We start from the raw sequence: 21,354 nt of genomic DNA on the forward strand, positions 1-21,354 counted from the left end.
AGTCTCTTATTCTCACAACTTAATGAAAAAGCAGGAGTCCAAGCAAGTTTCTAAGTTAAAAAGGATGGTTTTAGTATCAAAATCACATCTCAGATAACGGTATTTTCAACCGTTATCACAACCCCAAACTTAGAACTTTGCTTGTCCTCAAGAAAACAGAATGTAACTTGGCTTTTTAGAACAATCACTACAATGACTCAACATTTTTCAAAAACTTTTCTTTCCAAGACAAGAAACTACTTTTATCAATCTAGCATAAAGATCTCAGTCAAGATGTGCAGATGCTTCAATTTAATCAAGATCAATGTGATGCTCATACACTTTCAACAGGTGCTATCATTAAGAAAGATCGATCAACCAAGCAAAGATGCATTCAGAAATTCAGAGAACTACTTCTCACTAAGGAAAGTGTTTCACTCAAGCACTCAAAAGTGTATCACTCAAGCACTCAAAAGTGTATCACTCAGCTCAAAGGTGTATAGTGAGGTGTTGGTGTCTTTCACTCTGCTATCACAATGTCACACAAATTAACTTTGCCTTTCATTTAACCACAATCAAAAATACTCATAAACAGGTTTTCATCACAAGGGCTTTTCATGGCTTGTAACTTGGCTGGGCTAAGAAGGAAATTGATTTTTCTGGTCAGCAAAATTCCTTGAGATTTATGAATTTATCATTCAAGAACAAACTCTCTTTCTTTTTCCCAGCTTTCCCTTACAGTAAGATTTTCTTTTCTTTTCTTTTGCCTTTCTTTTGCTTTTGCTTTTCAATTGCTCACTGCCTAGAAAAGTGGGGTTGCTACCTAGCAACCCCAAACTTGAACCTTTATTTGTACCTCATAAAAAGTTCTCAACTTAACTCTAGGTAAATATTTTCAGAAAAAGGGTTTTCAAAACATGCAAGGTTCAAGGTTCAAAGGTTAGAACAAACTGTTCTCTTTTCAGTGGGGAAAAATTTATGTGGAGGCTAAAAGAATAAGGGACAACAAAAAATGGCCTTGATCATATGAAACCTACAAACAAGTAATTCAATCACAGAAAATTTGGGCAAAATCGTTCATGCTTCCAAAGTAATAGCAATTATTCACAAGAAAAATCAGAAGCCCAATTCTCACACAGGTAAACTCTAAAGTCCCAGAATTCAGAAAAACATCCTACTCAGTATCTCAATCAAACTTTTCCATACATTGTGAGCTATCACCTGTACATTTTCACATCATGCATCATCTCAACATCAATCAAACACTAGAATCTCACAAAGCAACACTCATCACCAAACACAACATAGTTGAATCAAAGCAGTTCAATTCATTCAAGCAGAGTACAAAAAAAATAAAAAATAACCAATTTAAAAGGAAAAGTTCATAAAACTAGGTTTTCTCCCAGCAAGCGCTTCTTTAACGTCACTAGCTTGACCCAGTCTTCATCATCACAACATCCATCAGTAGATGCTGTCAGTAACATCCATCAGTAGATGTCTAACCCCATAGCATCCATCAGTAGATGTTGTCATTACTGCAAACAAAATCAAATCCACACCACACAACTAAAAAAATAAAAATAAAAAAATTAGGAACTGGGTTGCCTCCCAGCAAGCGCTTCTTTTAACGTCACTAGCTTGACCCAATAAGTTCATGACACATCTTTTATTTTGGTGTCATCCTTTCCTTCTGCACACCAACTAGTTTTCAACAGCTTCCTGTTCACCTTTTTCACTCTCCCTGAAATTTGAGATTCAATCTCTATCAGACCATCAGCTCTAAGTTCTTTCACAACCCAAATCTTCTTGTAATATTTCATAGGTAGGCCTGGTCTCAACTCTTCAAGTTTCTCTAGAAAATCTTGGTAAACATTTGCTCCTTTGCTGTCTTTTTCTTCTTCTTCCACTTGTGATAAAAAAACACTTTTTACCTTTTTTGCTCGGCTTGGCAGCTTTGGTACTTGTCTCGGGTGCATCTTTATATGCAGCTTTGAGACTATTTTTCTTCACTTGGACCTGCTGCTCAACATTGAACACATTGAAAATCACCTCCTCTTCTTGGTCTTTGAGAGCTATAGTACCATCATCAACATTGATGATCACTTTGGTCGTCTTCATGAATGGTCTTCCAAGAATAATAGGGATCTCCAACCTCCATCTCCAGCACCACAAAGTCCACTAGGAATCTCAGGTTGTGGGTTTGCACCATCACATCTTCCACCACACCACAAGACCTTTTGGTGGATCCATCTGCCATAAAAAGAGATATCCTTGTCGGCTTGACTTTCAGGCCACCAATCTTTTCAAGAACAATTAAGGGCATTAAATTGATACTGGACCCTAAATCAATTAGGGCTTTCCCTATTTTGTGGCTCCTAATAGTGCAAGAAATAGTGAAACTTCCTGGATCTTTAACCTTAGGAGGGAGTGCCTTTTGCAAGATCACACTGCAATCCCCCTATGTCTCAATTATGTCCTCCTCTAAATATTTCTTTCTTTTGAGGAGTTTCTTCAAGATCTTGGCATATTCAGGGATTTGTTGCAATGCCTCAGTCACAGGAACTTTTATCCCCAATTTCTTGAAGATCTCATCAAAGCACCCTGATTGCATCTCTTTTTCTTCTGTGGAACATTCCTCAGGGTGGTGAAAATTTTTCTCCTTTTTTTCATTTTTTTCTTTTTTTCTCTCACCCTCTTCTTCCTCTTTTTTTCTCTCTTCTTTTTCTCTTTTTTCTCTTTCCTCAATCTCACTTTTTTCTTTTCTCTCTTCTTTTTCCTCTTTCTCTCTCAACTCACCTTTTTCTTTTTCTGTTTTTCTTTCTCAGTTTCCCTCTCATTTTTTACACTCACAATAACTTTGCATTATTCCTTGGGGTTAACTTCAGTATTAGCCCCAAAAATTTTGAGAGGTATGTCCTCCAACTTTTTGGCTATCTGACCAACCTACATCTCCAAATTCCTTATAGCAGCGTTTGCGCTTTTCTGTGTAGAGATAGTTTCCTGCATGAATTGTTGGAGAGTCTCCTCAAGCCTTGTGGTTCTGTCAGCTAGAGAGGGTTGTTGTTGCGGTGGTCTGTTGAATTGTCCACTAGTTTGCCCAAATTGGCCTTGTCCACTGATTGGATGAGATTTCCATCCTTGGTTGTAATTATTGGGACGAAACTGGTTGCCCATGTAGTTAACATCTTCTTTGAGATTTTCAGGCACCGCACATTGACCATTAATATGGTCACCACCACATAGCTCACAAAGTTGCTGTTGAACCTATGCCACATTCTGATGTTCCTTTTGTGGCTGTAAAAGTTTCTTTGTCAAGACCTCCAATTGTTGAGTAATGATCTTATTTTAGGCAAGCAAGGCATCATAAGACTGTAGTTGGAGAACTCCTCTAGGTTGTGTTGGATCTCCTCTTTCAATATGCATCTCATTGTCATTGACAGCCATATTTTCAATCAATTCATAGGCTTCATTTGGGATCTTGCACCTGAAATTGCCTCCAGCTAAGGCATCCAACATCAATTTTGTCTGTGAAACAAGACCACCAAGAAAAAGGATGACTATCATTGCTTCATCAAAGGCATGAGTAGGTGTCTTTCTCAAAAAGCTCTTGTACCTATCCCATGATTGACCCAAGGTCTCTTCCATGCCTTGTCTAAAAGAAGAGATCTTCTGCTTCCCTTTGTTGATATTTGATTGTGGGAAATATTTATTCAAGAATTTTGCAACCACATCTTCCCACTCAGTGAAACTGTTCTCAGGAAAAGAGTTCAACCACAATTTGGCATTGTCTCCCAATGAGAAAGGAAACAAGCTAAGTCTAATAGCATAATCATGTACTCCATTCAACTTCACAGTATTACAGATCTCATTGAAGGTGGTTAGATGCTCATATGGACTTTCATGTGATAGTCCATTGAATTGGTTGCTCTTTACAAGATGGATCAACGCAAGCTTCATCTCCATACTGGTGGCATTGACCCTCGACTTTGTAATGCTGTTAAAATGGTGAGGGCCAACAACTTTTGCATAATCAGTCAAAGTGCGCTTGCCACCATTGTTCTTCATGCCTTCCAAATCAGATTGAGAGGCCTTTGAAATTTTCTCTAGAGAAGGTTCTCTAGATAATCTATTTCTCCTTGGCCTCCTGCTGGTCTTGAATCCTTCAAGAAGAGGTTCAGAACTTTTGTTACTTCTAGTCCTAACTGTATCCTGCATAAACAAAACATAAAACCCTATAAATACTGTTAGCACAAAAACAAAAAAACAAAGAATAGAGCACAAAATAAGAATAAAATAAAAATTTAAGAATTAAAAATTAAAAATAGGAAGAATAAAAATAAAATAAAATAAATAAAAAGTAAAAAATAAAGTCAAAGTTAATCAAGAATGACATAAATAGAATAGCTTAAATCGTGAGTCCCTGACAATGGCGCCAAAAACTTGCTGGGACAAATCGGCAAGTGTACCAAGTCACACAAGTAATATAAAATGGTAAGACCAAGTATCGTATCCCATAAGACTCTCGGCGCTAGACAGTCGTGTGATAACAAGATTAATTAAGACTTAAAGAAAAAGAGATCATTGGTTTTGAATGCAAAAATTGAAAATTAAATACGAATGCTATTGGATCAATAGTAGAGTAGCACATAGATGAACGAATGTTGATTAATGTGAGATGGATATGTTGTTGGGGTTAGATTTCACCAAGTTCCCTCTGATGTATGTAAGAATTCTTCTTTTTGCATTAATGTTAGCGTCACTCACTAAATTACCTAAACCCGATCCCTCAACGAATAAGCCTGTCCCAAATTACCAATTCATGCAATTCCTAGCATTCCTAGTAATAAGATGTGAAGATCAAGAGCTTAAAGACGACCAAGACTCATACCCTCATCCCTGAGCAATATTACTCTTGGGAGTAATTCAACAAGAACCTGAATTGTAAGGAAGAACCTCCTTGCACTCATGCAACTCATACCCAGGGTCCTTTAAGTACAGTCAGAAACGAGCAAAAATAGAGCCCGGTCCAATAGAGTCGAAACAGAGCAAAAATTGGGTTTGATCCACAAAACTCAACGCTTAGGCGCCCCACTTAGGGCGCCCGGGCGGTGAAAGGACCTCATGTAAGGCTTGAGCCTTGAGTTGGGCGCCTACGCTTCGAGACCTTGCCGCCCAAGTGGCCAGGAGGGGCGCTCGGGCGGTGGACGTCGATTTTCCACGCTTGAGCTTCCATACAAGGTGCCTAAGCTTCGTGTTGTCCCTCCTTCTACTGCTTTTCCAAGCCCTTCTGAGCTCCATCTTGTTGGCTCTTCATCTCTTCTTCTAGTATTACTTCAATCTCTGTTAAAAGAAGGGGAATTAGTCATAAAATCACTGAAATCAACCTCAACTCTCTTATTCACACAACTTAATGAAAAAACATGAGTCCAAGCAAGTTTCTAAGTGAAAAATGGTTCTTTTAGTATCAAAATCACATCACAGATAATGGTATTTTCAACTGTTATCAGTAGACCACTTTACAAAATTGGTGTTAGATCTAACACCACCAAACAATTCTTTGCCGAAGAATTATTACGAAGCCAAAAGATGTGTTTCGAAGCTGGGATTGGAAGCGAAGAAGATTGATTGTTGTGTGAATGGATGTATGCTTTTTTATGACAACGACGATGACAAAAATGATGCATCGTTGGTGGAATGCATGTTTTGTGGCCATCCTCGATTTCAGACATTGCATCCAGGACGGAGGCAAAAAAAACTAATTCCATTCAAGTCCATGTTCTATTTCCCGATCATTTCAAGATTACAAAGGATGTTCGCTTCAATTCAAACAACAGAACACATGGCATGGCATGATGGTAACAAAAGTGAAGGAGTGAAGCCTGGAATCACTTCAACCGTAAACATCCATCCTTTGTCAGTGATGCTCGTAACGTGTGACTTCGTAACGTGTGACTTGGTCTATGTTCGGATGGGTTTACTCCGTACATTCGGGCGTCTGCATCACCACATTCATGTTGGCCGGTGATTGTTACCCCATACAATCTTCCACCTGAGATGTGTATGACAAAGCCTTACATGTTTTTAACGTGTATAATACTAGGTCCATCTAATTCTAAATCAGGGATTGATGTTTATTTAGAGCCTTTGATTGATGATTTGAAGAAGTTGTGGAGCGACATTTGGACGTATGATGTATCAAGGAAGCAAAATTTTCTTAGGAGGGAGGCTTTGATGTGGACTATTAATGACTTTCAAGCGTATGACATGTTATCTGGTTGGAACACGCATGGTCGATTAGCTTGTTCGCATTGCATGGAACACACAAAGTCATTCTTATTGCCGCATGGTCAGAAAAGTTGTTGGTTTGACTCCCATAGAAGGTTCTTGCCCATTATCACATGTTTAGGAGGAACAAAAAGGCTTTTCGCAAAGGACAACTTAAAACAGATATGCCACCTCCTAGGCTTAATCCATCTCAAGTCTGGAGAAGAGTGAAACATTTTCCAAAAGTCACTGAAAGTGGTATCAATAGGATTGAAGGCTACGGAGAGTGGCATAACTAGACCAAGAGAAGCCTTTTTTGGGATCTTCCGTATTGGAAGGATAACTTGCTGAGACATAACCTGGATGTCATGCATATAGAAAAGAATTTCTTTGACAACATCTTCAACACAGTCATGAATGTCAGTGCCAAGACAAAATATAATGAAAAGGCAAGGAAAGATATACCTTTGTATTGTGCACGAAGAGACTTAGAGTTGAAGCCCAAAGATAATGGCAGGTTGTTAAAGCCAAAGGAAAATTACACCCTATCAAAAGACAAGGCCAAAATAGTTTGTCGATGGATAAAGGAGCTTAGAATGCTAGATGGCTATTCTTCAAACTTGGCCCGATGTGCTAATATTGATAAGGGCAATATTCAAGGGTTGAAAAGTGATGATTGCCATGTCTTTATGGAAACTCTAATCCTTGTTGCATTTAGTTGTTTGCCCATGCACGTGTTAAATCCACTTATAAAAATCAATCATTTCTTCAAGGATTTGTGCGCTATGACGCTCAAGGCAGATTCCTTGAGAAAGTTGGAGGAAAATATTCCAATTATTCTTTGCAAATTGGAAAGAATATTCCCTCTTGCATTCTTTGATTCCATGGTCTTCCAATTCATCTTGCACATGAAGCATGGCTTGGTGGTCCAGTGCAATATAAGTGGATGTATCCGTTTGAAAGATTCATGGGAGAGTCTAAACGTTCAGTAAAAAATAAAGCCAAAGTGGAAGGATCAATTTATGCGACATACTTGCATCGTGAGACAACGTACTTTTGTTCTCATTATTTCAACAACTTCATGTTGTCGCCGATCAATCTTAGGAATGAAACACAATCTGCCACATCTCATTCAACTTTGTTAGTGTTTCGACAAGTGGGCCGTCACACGGGCAAAGAGTTCACTCATTGGTTAAGTGATGCTGAATTCAACTCTGCTCACGTCCATGTCTTAATTAATTGCGTTGAAGTTAAGGTGTACCTTGAGTATGTTCTCATCTCATTCTTAAGTTGTCAATCATAAAATTGTCATAGTCACTAATTGTGTTCATTTTATACAAATCATTTGTTGTGGCTATGCAAGTTCTAGAAGGAAGTTCTTCTGCTATAATACACTCACAATTCCCTCAGTGGTTTAGAGATCAAGTATGATTATCCTTTTCATAATTTTAAAAACAATTGATGTTACACTTGTAGCTTAACTTTTCTTCACTTCTTTGTAGGTTCATAACAGGCATTAAGTCCCTTAATTCAAGATCTACGAGAATTGTCAAATTGGCCCATGAGATGTGTCAAAGAATGGCACACGTATTTTGTAAATGGGTACAAGTTCCACACCGATGCATGGTCGAAAGGAAAAAAGACAACTAATTGTGGGGTGTTCGTTAAGGGCCTTAAAGAGGGTGGTTATGATGACTTCTATGGTATTATTCAAAAAATTTATGAGCTCGAGTATAATACTTCAAGTACTCTAAAGAGGGTAGTTCTTTTTTATTGTCAATGGTTTGATCCATCTAGGAGTGAAACAGGAGTGGATCCTAGGTATAATATTGTAGAAATTCAAATGACTTCAAGATACTGGCCATTTGATCAACTCATTCTAGCTCTTAAAGTTAGACAAGTTTATTATGTCCCATATCTAGCATTTCGCAACATTGACAAATGGTTGGTGTGTTGCAATACAAACCAAGCCTAGGGGTCGCATTGAATCAAATGATGTCGAAGACGATATCCCTTTCCAAGTTGATGAAATGGCACATGGAAATGAAATTATTGAAGTTGAAGGTGTATCTGCATTGCAAGACTTCGATTGTGATGCTGAAGAGTTAGAAGGACAAATACAAGAACAAGAAGAAGAAGGAGAAGAAGAAGAGGAAGAACAAGACGACGAAGAAGAAGAACTTGAAGATGATGAAGAAGACGACAATGAAGATGATGATGATTATGATGATCATAGAGACACATTAAACAACAATGGCAATGAGGATGATGAGGACGATTGAATTAATTAAATGCTTGTATTTTGACATTTGTACGATTCATGATTATATAAAATTAAATCATTTATTAAATACCAATTATGTACTATGCGTTTAATTGTCGATTTATTTATATACTTTAAATTGCAGTAATGTCAGGACAGGAGCCTTAACGCCCTGACAAGGGTAAGACGGTAAAAAAGCCTAGGAAGGCCAAGTACATTATTAGAGTTCCTTCGATGATACCATTTGCAAGTGCCAGTACTCCACCAAACGTTGGCTCCTCACGTCCACCACCCCCTTCTACGGCGCTCACACCTTCTGTCGGGCCCGCACCTCATGCTATAGGGCCCACACCTTCAATTGTAGGGCCCACACCTCCTACTGTAGTGCCCACTCCTTCAATTGTAGGGCCTACACCATATATTCATCCCTCTCCTATCCCCATGCCATCTTCTATACCATCTCCAGATGTACACCGGCCATCTGCTGATCCTGCTTATCCTACTGATTTGGGTGATCCTGTTCCTCATGATCGACCATTCATTGAGCCATGTGGAAAAGGGTAATACCATATTTTATTCTTAGTGTTATATTTTGCATTAAATTGTTGGTCTTACTATGGTTCTAGATTGATAACTTTCTTACATTCATATTTCAGGTTTCTTCCTTCTAGAGTTGCTTCACAGGCCATCACTAGGTCTATTAAGCAACAATATCTTCAGCCTTGGGCATCGTGGGGAGTAATCCTTAAAGATGACAAAGAACTGTTCTGGTAGAGATTTAAGGTAAAACATTGTGTTACTTAATCATCTTGCATCACCATATTCAAATAGGAATTTCATTTGCTTTATTTTAACATTATCTATTGTAACAACAAAAGGTGTAGTGGGCACCTGAGCATGAAGCTCAAATTAAGAAAAACTTTAACATGAAAGTATCTCACCGATTGTCAGAAATGTTTAGAGATGCAAGGATCGTAAGACAACGCCCTTATTGGGTGGGAGAGCACATATGGAATTCATTGTTGGCACATTGGAATTCGCCACACTATCGCATTAAATGTGCTACCACCTAGAAAAATAGGGCTTCAGAAAAAGGTGGTGTACTGCATACTGGAGGATCAATCACTAAACATGAACATGCGATTCATATGGTAAAAATGTTGAATCTTTTCTTATCAATAACTCTATAACATCATGTACTTTGAAATTAATATATGTGTCATTCGTATGTTTTAAAATATTACAGGCAGCGGAGCTTGGACGGGTTGTTCATGTTGATGAGGTGTTACATAGACTTATCTTCACAAGGGGACTGGAAAATATGTTGATGAGAGGTCTCGCAAGACCATTGTAAGTAAACTTTTTAACAACATTCAATTTTTTTACTCTTTTTTTTTGTTTCACACTTTCAAATTCATGTTACTGACGTTTTCTATCTTATTTAAGAGGAAGATTTTTCTGCGAGATTGACACAGGCGAGATCAGAGGGGGGATCTGCTCCTAATGCTAACTCTAGAGTAGATGCAGACGAAGAAATCATCAGGACCCAATGTTGGGTTGATGTCGTCGGGTGTTAACACTCGATAAGTGTACCGAATCGTATCAAGTAATAATAAAATGGTAAGACCAAGTATCGTTTTCCAAAGGACTCACGACCTAGACAATTATGTGATTTGTTGATTAACTTAAACTTGTAAACGAAAATATTGTTGTTGAATTACGATAAATAAACATAAATGCAAAGTTTTGATCAATGGACTTGAAAGATGTAAAAACGATTGATGTAAAATATGAATGATTATGTTGTTGGGGTTTTTGATTCATCCTATCCACTCTCATGTATTCAAGAATTCATCTTTCTTCATTAATGTTAATGCCACTTTCTAATTTACCTTAAACCCAATGTCTCGGTGAAGAAAGCCTATTCCTAATCACTAGTTTACAATGTCTTGTCTCCCTAGCAATTATTCATGCATTACATTCGCACAAAAGCTTAAAGGAAATCAATCCTCCTATCCCTATGTCTAGGCAATATTACTCTTGGGAGAATTTCTTTAGTTCTAGATTTATTTATATGTGTCCATACAAATAACATCAATGATCACGCAATTGAATGAGTTAAACAAAGCATGGATAGAGTATAGAAGAACAACCCTAACAATTAATGAAAGAAAGCATGTAGAGTAAAGAACTAATTCAATACATGAGAGTTTCAAAGGATTACATCGATTCCCCAACAACAATGAAAGTTTAGTTACCATAGACATGGTGAAACTAGATGAAAAACAATGAAAGAATGAAAGATAGAACCCTAGAAGTTGAAGAATAGAGCTTGAGCATCCAAAATCCTCCTCCCAAGGGTGAAGAAAGTGCGATTTTGCCTTTTTCTGTCCAAAGATACTAACCCTAATTCGACTAAAACCTTATATAGCTTCCTAAAAGTTATAGAAAATAGGCCCAAGCCCAAACTAAATGGCGCTCAGCGGTAATTAGAGCTCAACGATAATTAGCGCTTACCGGTAAGTGCGGTTCTTCTATTTTGACGCTCAGCTGTAGTTTTTCCCCTCAGCGGTGACTGCGATACTTCAGAGTACCGCTCAACGGTAAAAGTGGCGTTGAGCGGTAACTGTGGCTCTTCTTTTGTGCACTTTTCCTTCCTTTTATGAGTCCAACTCCTGGCTACTTCACTTCTTTCATTCAATTCACATTAAAACCTGCCAAAACAAGAAAAACCAAGCATAAAATCCATCCAACTCTGTTATTTCTAAAACATAAGCAAAAACATGATTCCAAGCTAATTTCTAAGTCATAAAGGTTGTCTTTAAGATCAAAATTAAGTATAAAAATAACAGTTTTTCAATTGTTATCACTACCCCAAACTTAGAACTTTGCTTGTCCTCAAGCAAACAAGATGTAACTCAGTCTTCCACTAATCCATACAATGGTTCACCACATTCAAAACTCTTTCTTTCAAGACAAGTAATTACTCAAATCAGCTCATCATAAATAATCCAGTGAAGATGCACACATGCTTTGGTGTTCACATAATCACATAGTATCCAACAAATGCTATTCTCATGAATGATCAATTAACTAAGCATAGATGTAATTATGTGCTCATGGAATCTTTCCTCACTAGATAAAGTGTTTCACTCAAACACACAAGTGTATAAGAGCTCACTCATTCACTCTAGTATCACAATGTCACATGAATTAACTTTGTCTTTCATTTAACCACAATCAAACACATTCACAAGCAAGTATCATCACAAGGGCTTTTCTATGGCTTATAATGTGGCTGGGCTAAAAAGAAAATTGGTTTTTCTGGATCACAAAATCCTTAAGTTAAGTGAATCATCTGAACACAACCATTCTTCTTTCTTTCCAACTTTCTTTTGCATGGAGCCTTTCTCTTTTTCTTTCTTGTCTTTCCTTTTTTATTTTACTTTCCATATGCTTAGCTCAATGCTTTTCATATTCCCTTTTTAGACTTTCCAACAACCCCAAACTTGAACATGTATCCATACCACAAGATATTTTTCAACTCAACTCAAGGTAAAGCTTTCAAAAAGGGTTTTCTATCACTTCTAGCCAGATTTGATAATCTTGAAAATCTGGTCAGGACATTCATACCTCAGCAAGAACAGTCTGCCCCATCATCATCCCAGCAACCAGGCCCATCCCAACAGCCAGGCCCATCCCAGCAACCATGCCCACCTCAACAGCCTTCCTAGACCACACCTGTGCAAGAATAAGATCATGATGATTCTGATGATTATGATAGATACTAGACATTTAGGAACTTTTGAAAACATTTGAAGTTAGGTTTTTCATTTAAAAACTTTGTTTTGCCATTAGAAACTTTTCAAACTTTGAAGTTTTATTGCAATTAGTTTTTTCTTATCAAACTTTGTTTTTTGCATTTAGGAACTTTGGAAACTTATTAGAATGATTGAAGTATTCTTAATGAATATGAATGTTGAATGATTACATTTGAATTGCCCGGATGAATTGGCTGGCTGAATTGATGTTTGGCTGAATGATTGTTGTTTGTTTATGCAGGTTTTGGGTATAATGCAAATTCAAATCGAACTAAAAAAAATTATGCACGTTACCGACGACCTAAAGTCGTTGGTAAAATCTATTAGTGTCCCTGTGCATTACCGACGGCCTAAAGTCGTCGCTAAAATTATTGAGTTTTGCCTTCAATTACCGAAAGTCAAAAAGTCCTCAGTAATGTTTCCGACACGCTTATTACCGACGGCTTTGAGGCTGTCAAAAGGCAGTCACTTTACCAACGACTTTTTGTCATTACCGAGGGATTTTGGCCTTGGGTAAATCCCTTCTTTTTTGTACATCCCTATGGTTTAGTGGAAGATGTGGTGATTCAAATTGATAAACTCAAATTTCTAGTGGATTTTGTAGGGATGGAGATGGGGAAGAAGTAGAGATCCCTCTCATTCTAAGAAGGTCATTCATGAAGACAACCAAGGTTGTCATTCATGTAGATGATGGAGTTCTAACATTGAAATACCAAGATGAGGAGGTGACTTTCAATGTCTTCGATGATGTGCAACCAGTTCTAGTAAAGAAGACTAGTCCTAAAATAGCTCCTTATTCTAGGAGAGTAAAGATGGTGACTAGGAAGATGTTGAGCTTCTGTTGGTGTGATGAAAGAAGGAAGAACACCAACATCAAAAATCTGAATTGAGCATAATGGTGTCAAGCTAATGACATTAAACAAGCGCCTACTGGGAGGCAGCATACTGTTTCTAAAACTTTTATTTCTAATTAATTTATATATTTGGTTGTTTTAATGTAATTTATGTATTTGAGTTGAATTTAGTTTTTAGGAGTTGGTTATTTGTTTAAAGTATTTGTGTTGCTTTGGTTATGTGTCTAGTATGATCTAGTATGTTGTGGTATGTGCTGTTTTGGATGAATGTTTGTGATATGCTTATGGAGTTTTATTTGTTTCAAATGGGAAATGGGAAAGCTTGAATTGGAGAATTAGGAAGTTTGAAAGTGTGCATTGAAATTTTCATTTTAACATTCAAATTTCTTCCCCTTGATGTTGAACAAGTTTCTTTAGTGAAAACATGTCAAACTGGGTTGAATTGAATAATTAAAAATGTCAGATTTTCAAAATCATGGGTTTAAGTTATGGAAAAATGCAAAAAAATTCTGAAAACCTGAGAGGACGCTAAGGGCCCCCTGCTTAAGGGCGCCCAGGGCCAGCAGATCAGGTGGGAGATAGTTGATTGAGTCGCACTCAGCGTCCCCTGAGTGGCGCTCAGCGTGGGCGTTGCAGACAACACCAAGGCCCATTCTTTTTTTTTTCTAACTCTAATCACTTTTCCCTCTTTCCATAATTGGCAGAAACTCTCGTTCATCCTCTCTCTCGTGCCTAACCCTCATTCCACTCCCCTCTCTTCCATTCTCACTATTTTTACTCTCTTGGACTCTCATCTTCCGCCACCATTCTCGCCAATTCTGTCACAATACCACTATAATCAAGGCTTACTTCCCTTTTCACCATTCACAGGCCTTTTGTGCTAATGTTGCAACGTCTCACCCAAGCCCTAGCCTTCACACCACCAAGCACATCTTTCAACTCTTCTTCTCATAAACTCAAGTAGGTTCCCAATTTTTCAATTCTCAAGTTATTGCTTTGTTTAAAAACTATGATATTCAATTAGGTTGGGATGGTTGTCAAGAGTTGTTGCATGTTTGATTGAAGTTCACCATTGTTGCCCAATCTGTTATTTTATTAATTGATTATATGAAGCACTGATGGGTGTCGCACCCCATACAAATTTGATGTGCAAATAAGACTGCAATATAGACTAGGAAGTGACTCCAAGGTCGTCTCTCAAGGACCAAATGTGGTTCAGTCAATAGGTCGAACACTTAGTGGGGGGGGGTTGTGAATGTTTTTGAATTAAAAATTAACAATACAGATGAAAATAAAACGTTGATTAAAAACAATTGGTCACTAGTTCAATTACAATGTTTGCAATCACAGATTAACAACAATACACTACTTTCACCCCTAATCCAACACAAATTAATCAACTAAGAAAAGATCAATTTAGTTTTCATAAAAGCGAATTAAGAAAACGCATTGCACGCATTCAATCAATTTAACGCTACCACAAATTAAGCATTTATGACTCTAATCAACTAAGAGGAGATTAAATACAATTAGGCAACTAAGGGTGTACCTAATTGCAAGCTCAAATCAGATTAAACATGATACAAGGCAAGAACAGTAAAATACCAATTAACAGTGCAGAAATCTCAAGGAACCATTGTAATCTTCCTAGTTTCCAACCAAAACAGATTTAAACTTCCATTAAACGAAACTAGATGCAGCAAAACATATTGTAATGCATGAAAAACGAAATTAAAACAGTAAAAACGAAACTGCTATAGTAAAAACGAAATTTCAGCAACATAAAACAATAAAAACAAATATGGAACAGAAAAATGCAGTACAGAAAACGAAAATACAGAAAACGAAAATACAGAAAACAGTAAATACAGAAAATGAAATTATAGCAGTACATAATAACAGAAATATAGAAAATAAAGAATTTCAGAAACAGAAATTGCAGTAATACAGAAACAGTGAAAACAGAATACAGAAAAACAGAAAATAGTAAAAAAGAACACAGTAAATTTCAGAATATAGGAACAAAATCAGGATTACTGTAGCAGAATACAGAAAACAAAATTACAGTTAATAATTGAAAATGAAATAATCAACAGCAGAAGAAAAATAACAGCAAAAATTAAATTGTGGAAAAACAAAATACAGAAATTAAATTACAGCAGCAAAATTTGAATCACAGCAGAACAAAAACACTAAAACAGATATGGAATTTCAGCAGCAGAAAATGAAATCAAACTGTGAATTGAAGTGAAATTGTAAATGAATTCATTATAACAAAAAAGAGGAAAACAAAATTAGAACCTAAACATCCAGCTACAAAGCCCTTGGAACGTCCCCAAAAATGGGGAGAAGAAGAAAGTTGCTCCCTTTCTACATTTCAGCAACGTCGAGCAAGTGAAAGGAAGAGGATCCTTTCCCAATCTAATTTTTTTGGTTCTTATAAACCCATATTCCAACTTTGCCCTTCCAATTTTGGCCTAATTTCTAATTTGTCCCAAATTACTTTGAAATGAAATTCAAATGCAAATTACAACGAAATAAAATAAGAAAAATTACAATATAAATGATGTGGCATCTTTCTTTAAGTCCCAAAATAAAATTTCAAAATTGCCCTGAAAATAATAATAGGAATAATTAAACTCAAATAATTCAAATTAATTAAAATAAGAATTATTAGTCAAATTAAACCCAAATAGTGAAAATGAGACAATAATTGAGAATTAAACACAATTCACTAATATAATTCCATGCGAAAAGCTAAGTGAATAGTAGAAAATAATGATTCATCAAAATAGACCACACTTAGTCTTTTGCACTCTTGGGCAAAATCAAAACGCAGAACAAGGAACAATTCAAAAGACACAAGAGAGTGACAACATCCGCACACCGAAACAAAAAGACACACAAGAAAACAAACAGGTTTACACAATCCTCAATGAATCCTGGAAAGAGAAAAGGAGTAGACAACACCCATCAGACAGATAATCAGAGGAAACAGATACTCATGGAAATCATCCAAGCAATTCAAGACATTGCAAAATAATCAATCAGCTCAAGAGTGAATCAAAAGCAATAGAACTTCACAAATGCACTATCACTGTATCTCTCAAGTGTCTAGGGTAAACAATGTCATCTCAATGGACTCAAGAAAGCAAGCAACAAACAGACTTGGCAAACCTCTTATATCAAGAGTCAAAGCATATGCATGTTCAAATCAAAAGATCTTTTATGGTTGTAATAGGGCCAAGGACAAGGGAGGATAACATATGGATAAGAAGCTACAAACCAAAAGAAATAGAAGAGCAATAGGGAACAAGTGAAATCACAATCAATTTAGACCCAAAACCTTTAATTCAATCCTCTTCTTGATTCCACTATTTAACAAAATTTTTTATTTTTTTTTTATTTTTTTGTATTTTTCTTTCTTTTCTTTTCTTGTCTCTTTTCTTTTCTCTTTTTTTTTAGAACACAACTGTAAGAGACAAGATGTATACATATTTACAAAAACAAAACAAGAGGAACCAATTAGACAATTCATCAAAATCCCGAAGAAGACCACACTTGTTCCTAAAACAATTCCAAAGCTCCAAAATTCCCTAAGGTAAAGGTAATCATGGTTTCTCACTTAAGGGTAATTAATGATCTTGAAAACAAAGAACAAGGGAAAGCATAGGCTTAACAAGGTTATCAAAGGATCAAAACAAGGTAGGCTTATTTGGCTAGAGAGGCTCAAGAAAAAAAAAATTGCCTTTATCAGTTCCAAACATGCATATCAATCAAGAATAATCAAAAAGTGTCAAGCCAAGGCATATGTGCAAGCAATCAAGAGATATATCACACAAGAAAGATCATAAAGTGGCTCAAATCTCACACAGGGTATTTCTGTCACAATCAAATCACCCCCTTAAACATCATAATCATCTTTCCAAGCAAAGAAAAGCAAGAATTTCAAACCATAAGTATCAATCAAGTGAAGCGAAAGACGAGTCTACAACTTAAACAAAATCTAGAAATGAAGAGAATCATGCAAAATTGTACAGAAGACACTACAAAAACAACCTAGAAAAGAAAAAATTTAATCAAAGAAAACAAAAACTAACAAAGGAAAATCGAAATCTCCCCCAATAGACCACACTTAAACTTCACAATGTCCTCAATGTGTCATAAGCATAAGATCAGAAATCAGAATAGTCAACAGATCATGGACAAGTGCAATAAAAGTAGGGAAAGGAGAAGAAGGGAAAAAGAAAACTCCCTTGAGTCAGGGTGGAAGTTGCCAATTTTGGACTATCAGGGAGATGTTCTCCACCATTGCATCAAGGAAGGAAGTTTTGAGGAGGAACTGTTTCATCAGTACTACCTTATCATCCAAAGCAAGATGTTTCTTCTTTCTTCTCCAAGCAAACTGTTGCATTAGTAGCTCTCCTTCCACTGGCAGTTGTTGAGTGTGTGACACTGGAATAGAGACCTCTCCGAGCTTTTCTGCACTTCTTTCCTCCCAAAGAGTTGCCTTAATGTTTTCAGCATTCCTTGCTTTCTTTAATTCTGCACAAAGATCAAGTTCACAGTTAGTAGCATCTGTTTGGACTTTGGAATCTGGTTGCATCACAAAATTTATCTTAGTACAAATGGAGCAAGAACCAGATTCACAATCACATTCAAAATTCTCAGAAAACTGTGTTAGATAAAAGTTCAGCCCGAACTCTATAAAGTTATCAGATTGCACTGTTTCTACCTCAAAATCAATATTGACATATGCATCATCAGCAGAATCAAAGGTCAGTTCAAGGCTATTATCATTCAAAATTTCATCACGACAATCATGTACATTCAAAACAACATTTATACCAATGGGTTCAATGGCTAATACTGAATAAAAAATTTTAGAATTGTCAATCAAATCTGTATCAGTTTCAATCATAAACCTTATAGAATCAATGTGCAGCAAATCACAGGCATTTAAATGTATAGGCAAATCAGGTAAAGTGATTGGAATCTCAGGTTCAGAATAAACCTGTTTTTGCTTATTGAAAATTTTCTTACCAATCTCCAAGTCATCAGCTGCATCCTCAAGGCTATCATATAAATCAAGATTAGTGCAAGGATAGTTAACATCAGGTATGTCAATGTGCTCTATAGGGAATAATGAATCCAAAACATGAGTGTACACAGGCATATCAATATTAGAATCCAGAACAGGCTTTATGGGTTCAAGTTTTACCAATTCAAAAGCATTAAAATTTACTTGAACCTCAGATACATGAATAGGGATTTCAGGTTTAGAGTAAACTTGCTCAGGTTCTTTGTTCGCTACCTCAATTGGATTTTCACCAGACAACTTGCAGAGCAGCTTCTTTGCCTCTATTGGAGTTCTGTCTAGCAAAGATCCACCAGCAGTTGCATCCACAAATATCCTTTCATTGCCTAGGAGCCCTCCATAGAAGTAAATCAAGAGCAAATGCTCTAAAATTTGGTGGTTTCGATAGACTATGCAGAGTTGTTAAACCTCTTCCAATAATCTGCCAGGCTTTCTTCTTGAAACTGCTCAATGGTAGTGATCTTTCCTCCTAATGGTGACTACCTTTGCTGTTGGAAAGAACTTGTTGACGAATCTCTATTGTGTTTCCTTCCAACTATCAACAGGATACTAGTATAGGAACCAGTATGTTGTTGTACCTTGAAGGGACATTGGAAACACTCTCATCAGCACTGCCTCCTCTGAAACACCAGCAGGCCTCATGAATGAGCACACCCAACAAAACTCCTTGAGGTGTCTGTGTTGATCTTCATGTGCCAACCCATGGAACTTGGGAAGCCTCTTGATCAACTTATACGTCCAGTCTTGAGAATTTGTCATCTCCTCTATTATAGTGCAAAACCTGTCTCAGACCTGGACTTCCACTTCAAGCAAGGATTATACCAAACATACAGAAGCATAACATGGAGGAAAACCACTATTTATAGATTTTGAAATTTCCAGAAACAACAACTAAATGCACAGAATACCAAAATGATAAAAACCTAAACACACAAAAAATGCTAAAAGAAGTAAACCTAAACAAGACTAACCAAAAATCCTAAACCTCAACACAACACACTCACAACAAAACACAAAACACAATAACACAATAACACAACAAAAGACCTAAGATCGAACCGTTGGTCCCCGGCAATGGTGCCAAAATTTGATGGGTGTCGCACCCATACAAATTTGATGTGCAAATAAGACTACAGTATAGACTAGGAAGTGACTCCTAGGTAGTCTCTCAAGGACCAAATGTGGTTCAGTCAATAGGTCGAACACTTAGTGAGGGGGGGTGTGTGAATGTTTTTGAATTACAAATTAACAATACAGATGAAAATAAAACGTTGATTAAAAACAATTGGTCACTAGTTCAATTACAATGTTTGCAATCGCAGATTACCAACAATACACTACTTTCACCCCTAATCCAACACAAATTAATCAACTAAGCAAAGATCAATTTAGTTTTCATAAAAGCGAATTAAGAAAACGCAGTGCACGCATTTAATCAATTTTACGCTACCACATATTAAGCATCTATGACTCTAATCAACTAAGAGGAGATTAAATACAATTAGGCAACTAAGGGTGTACCTAATTGTAAGCTCAAATCAGATTAAACATGATACAAGGCAAGAACAGTAAAATACCAATTAATAGTGCAGAAATCTCAAGGAACCATTGTAATCTTCCTAGTTTCCAACCAAAACAGATTTAAACTTCCATTAAACGAAATTAGATGCAGCAAAATATATTGTAATGCATGAAAACGAAATTAAAACAGTAAAAACGAAATTTTAGCAACATAAAACAATAAAAACAAATATGGAACAGAAAACTACAGTACAGAAAACGAAAATACAGAAAACGAAAATATAGAAAACAGTAAATACAGAAAATGAAATTACAGTAGTACATAATAAAAGCAATACAGAAAATAAAGAATTTCAGAAACAGAAATTCCAGTAATACAGAAACAGTGAAAACAGAATACAAAAAAATAGAAAATAGTAAAACAGAAAACAGAAAACAGTAAATTTCAGAATATAGGAACAGAATCAGGATTACTGTAGCAGAATACAGAAAACGAAGTTACAGTGAATAATTGAAAATGAAATAATAAACAGCAGAAGAAAAACAGCAGCAGTAATTAAATTGTAGAAAAACAAGGTATAGAAATTAAATTACAGCAGAAATTAAATTACAGCAGCAGAATTTGAATCACAGCAGAACAGAAACACTAAAACAGAACTGGAATTTCAGCAGTAGAAAATAAAATCAAACTGTGAATTGAAGTGAAATTGTAGATGAATTCATTACAACAAAGAAGAGGAAAACAAAATTAGAACCTAAACATCCAACTACAAAGCCCTTGGAATGTCCCAAAAATGGGGAGAAGAAGAAAGTTGCTCCCTTTCTACATTTCAGCAACGTCGAGCAAGTGAAAGGAAGAGAATCCTTTCCCAATCTAATTTTTTTGGTTCTTATAAATCCATATTCCAACTTTGCCCTTCCAATTTTGGCCTAATTTCTAATTTGTCCCAAATTACTTTGAAATGGAATTCAAATGCAAATTACAATGAAATAAAATAAGAAAAATTACAATATAAATGATGTGGCATCTTTCTTTAAGTCCCAAAATAAAATTTCAAAATTGCCCTGAAAATAATAATAGGAATAATTAAGCTCAAATAATTCAAACTAATTAAAATAAGAATTATTAGTCAAATTAAACCCAAATAGTGAAAATGAGACAATAATTGAGAATTAAACATAATTCACTAATATAATTTCGTGCGAAAAGCTAAGTGAATAGTAGAAAATAATGATTCATCAAAATAGACCACACTTAGTCTTTTGCACCCTTAGGCAAAATCAAAACGCAGAACAAGGAACAATTCAAAAGACACAAGAGAGTGACAACATACGCACACCGAAACAAAAAGACACACAAGAAAACAAACAGGTTTACACAATCCTCAATGAATCCTGGAAAGAGAAAAGGAGTAGGCAACATCCATCAGACCACCGCTGCAAACACTGAGAAGGGCCAAAAGAGGAAAGAGAAGGTTTACTCACATAAGTTCCTCTCCAAGAAGCACCAGAAAAATTTTGATGCGGTGCAATACCGCAGATTACTTATGGAGA

The 21,354-nt window shown here is 36.3% G+C and overlaps 1 protein-coding gene across 4 annotated transcripts; it reads right to left on the minus strand.

Annotated features, from left to right (window-relative positions):
• Positions 1–1,183: 1,183 nt before the first annotated feature.
• On the minus strand, positions 1,184–20,833 carry LOC128195051 (uncharacterized). 4 transcript variants are annotated; one of them, XM_052872075.1, is made up of 5 exons: positions 18,858–19,970; positions 15,483–18,767; positions 12,140–12,247; positions 11,024–11,220; positions 1,184–4,188 (listed from the first exon to the last, which is right to left on the minus strand). In XM_052872075.1, the coding sequence occupies exon 2, from the start codon at positions 18,355–18,357 to the stop codon at positions 17,443–17,445; it is 915 nt and encodes a 304-aa protein (XP_052728035.1). In that variant the 5' UTR covers positions 18,358–18,767; positions 18,858–19,970; the 3' UTR covers positions 1,184–4,188; positions 11,024–11,220; positions 12,140–12,247; positions 15,483–17,442. The 4 variants fall into 4 exon arrangements, with proteins under 4 accessions (XP_052728035.1, XP_052728033.1, XP_052728036.1 ...); XM_052872073.1 differs by having other exon boundaries at positions 15,483–19,970; XM_052872076.1 differs by lacking the exons at positions 12,140–12,247; positions 15,483–18,767; positions 18,858–19,970 and adding an exon at positions 20,556–20,833.
• Between the last annotated feature and the right edge of the window lie 521 nt (positions 20,834–21,354).

The sequence above is a fragment of the Vigna angularis genome, chromosome 1 (assembly GCF_016808095.1).
Source record: "Vigna angularis cultivar LongXiaoDou No.4 chromosome 1, ASM1680809v1, whole genome shotgun sequence".
Lineage (NCBI taxonomy): Eukaryota > Viridiplantae > Streptophyta > Magnoliopsida > Fabales > Fabaceae > Vigna > Vigna angularis.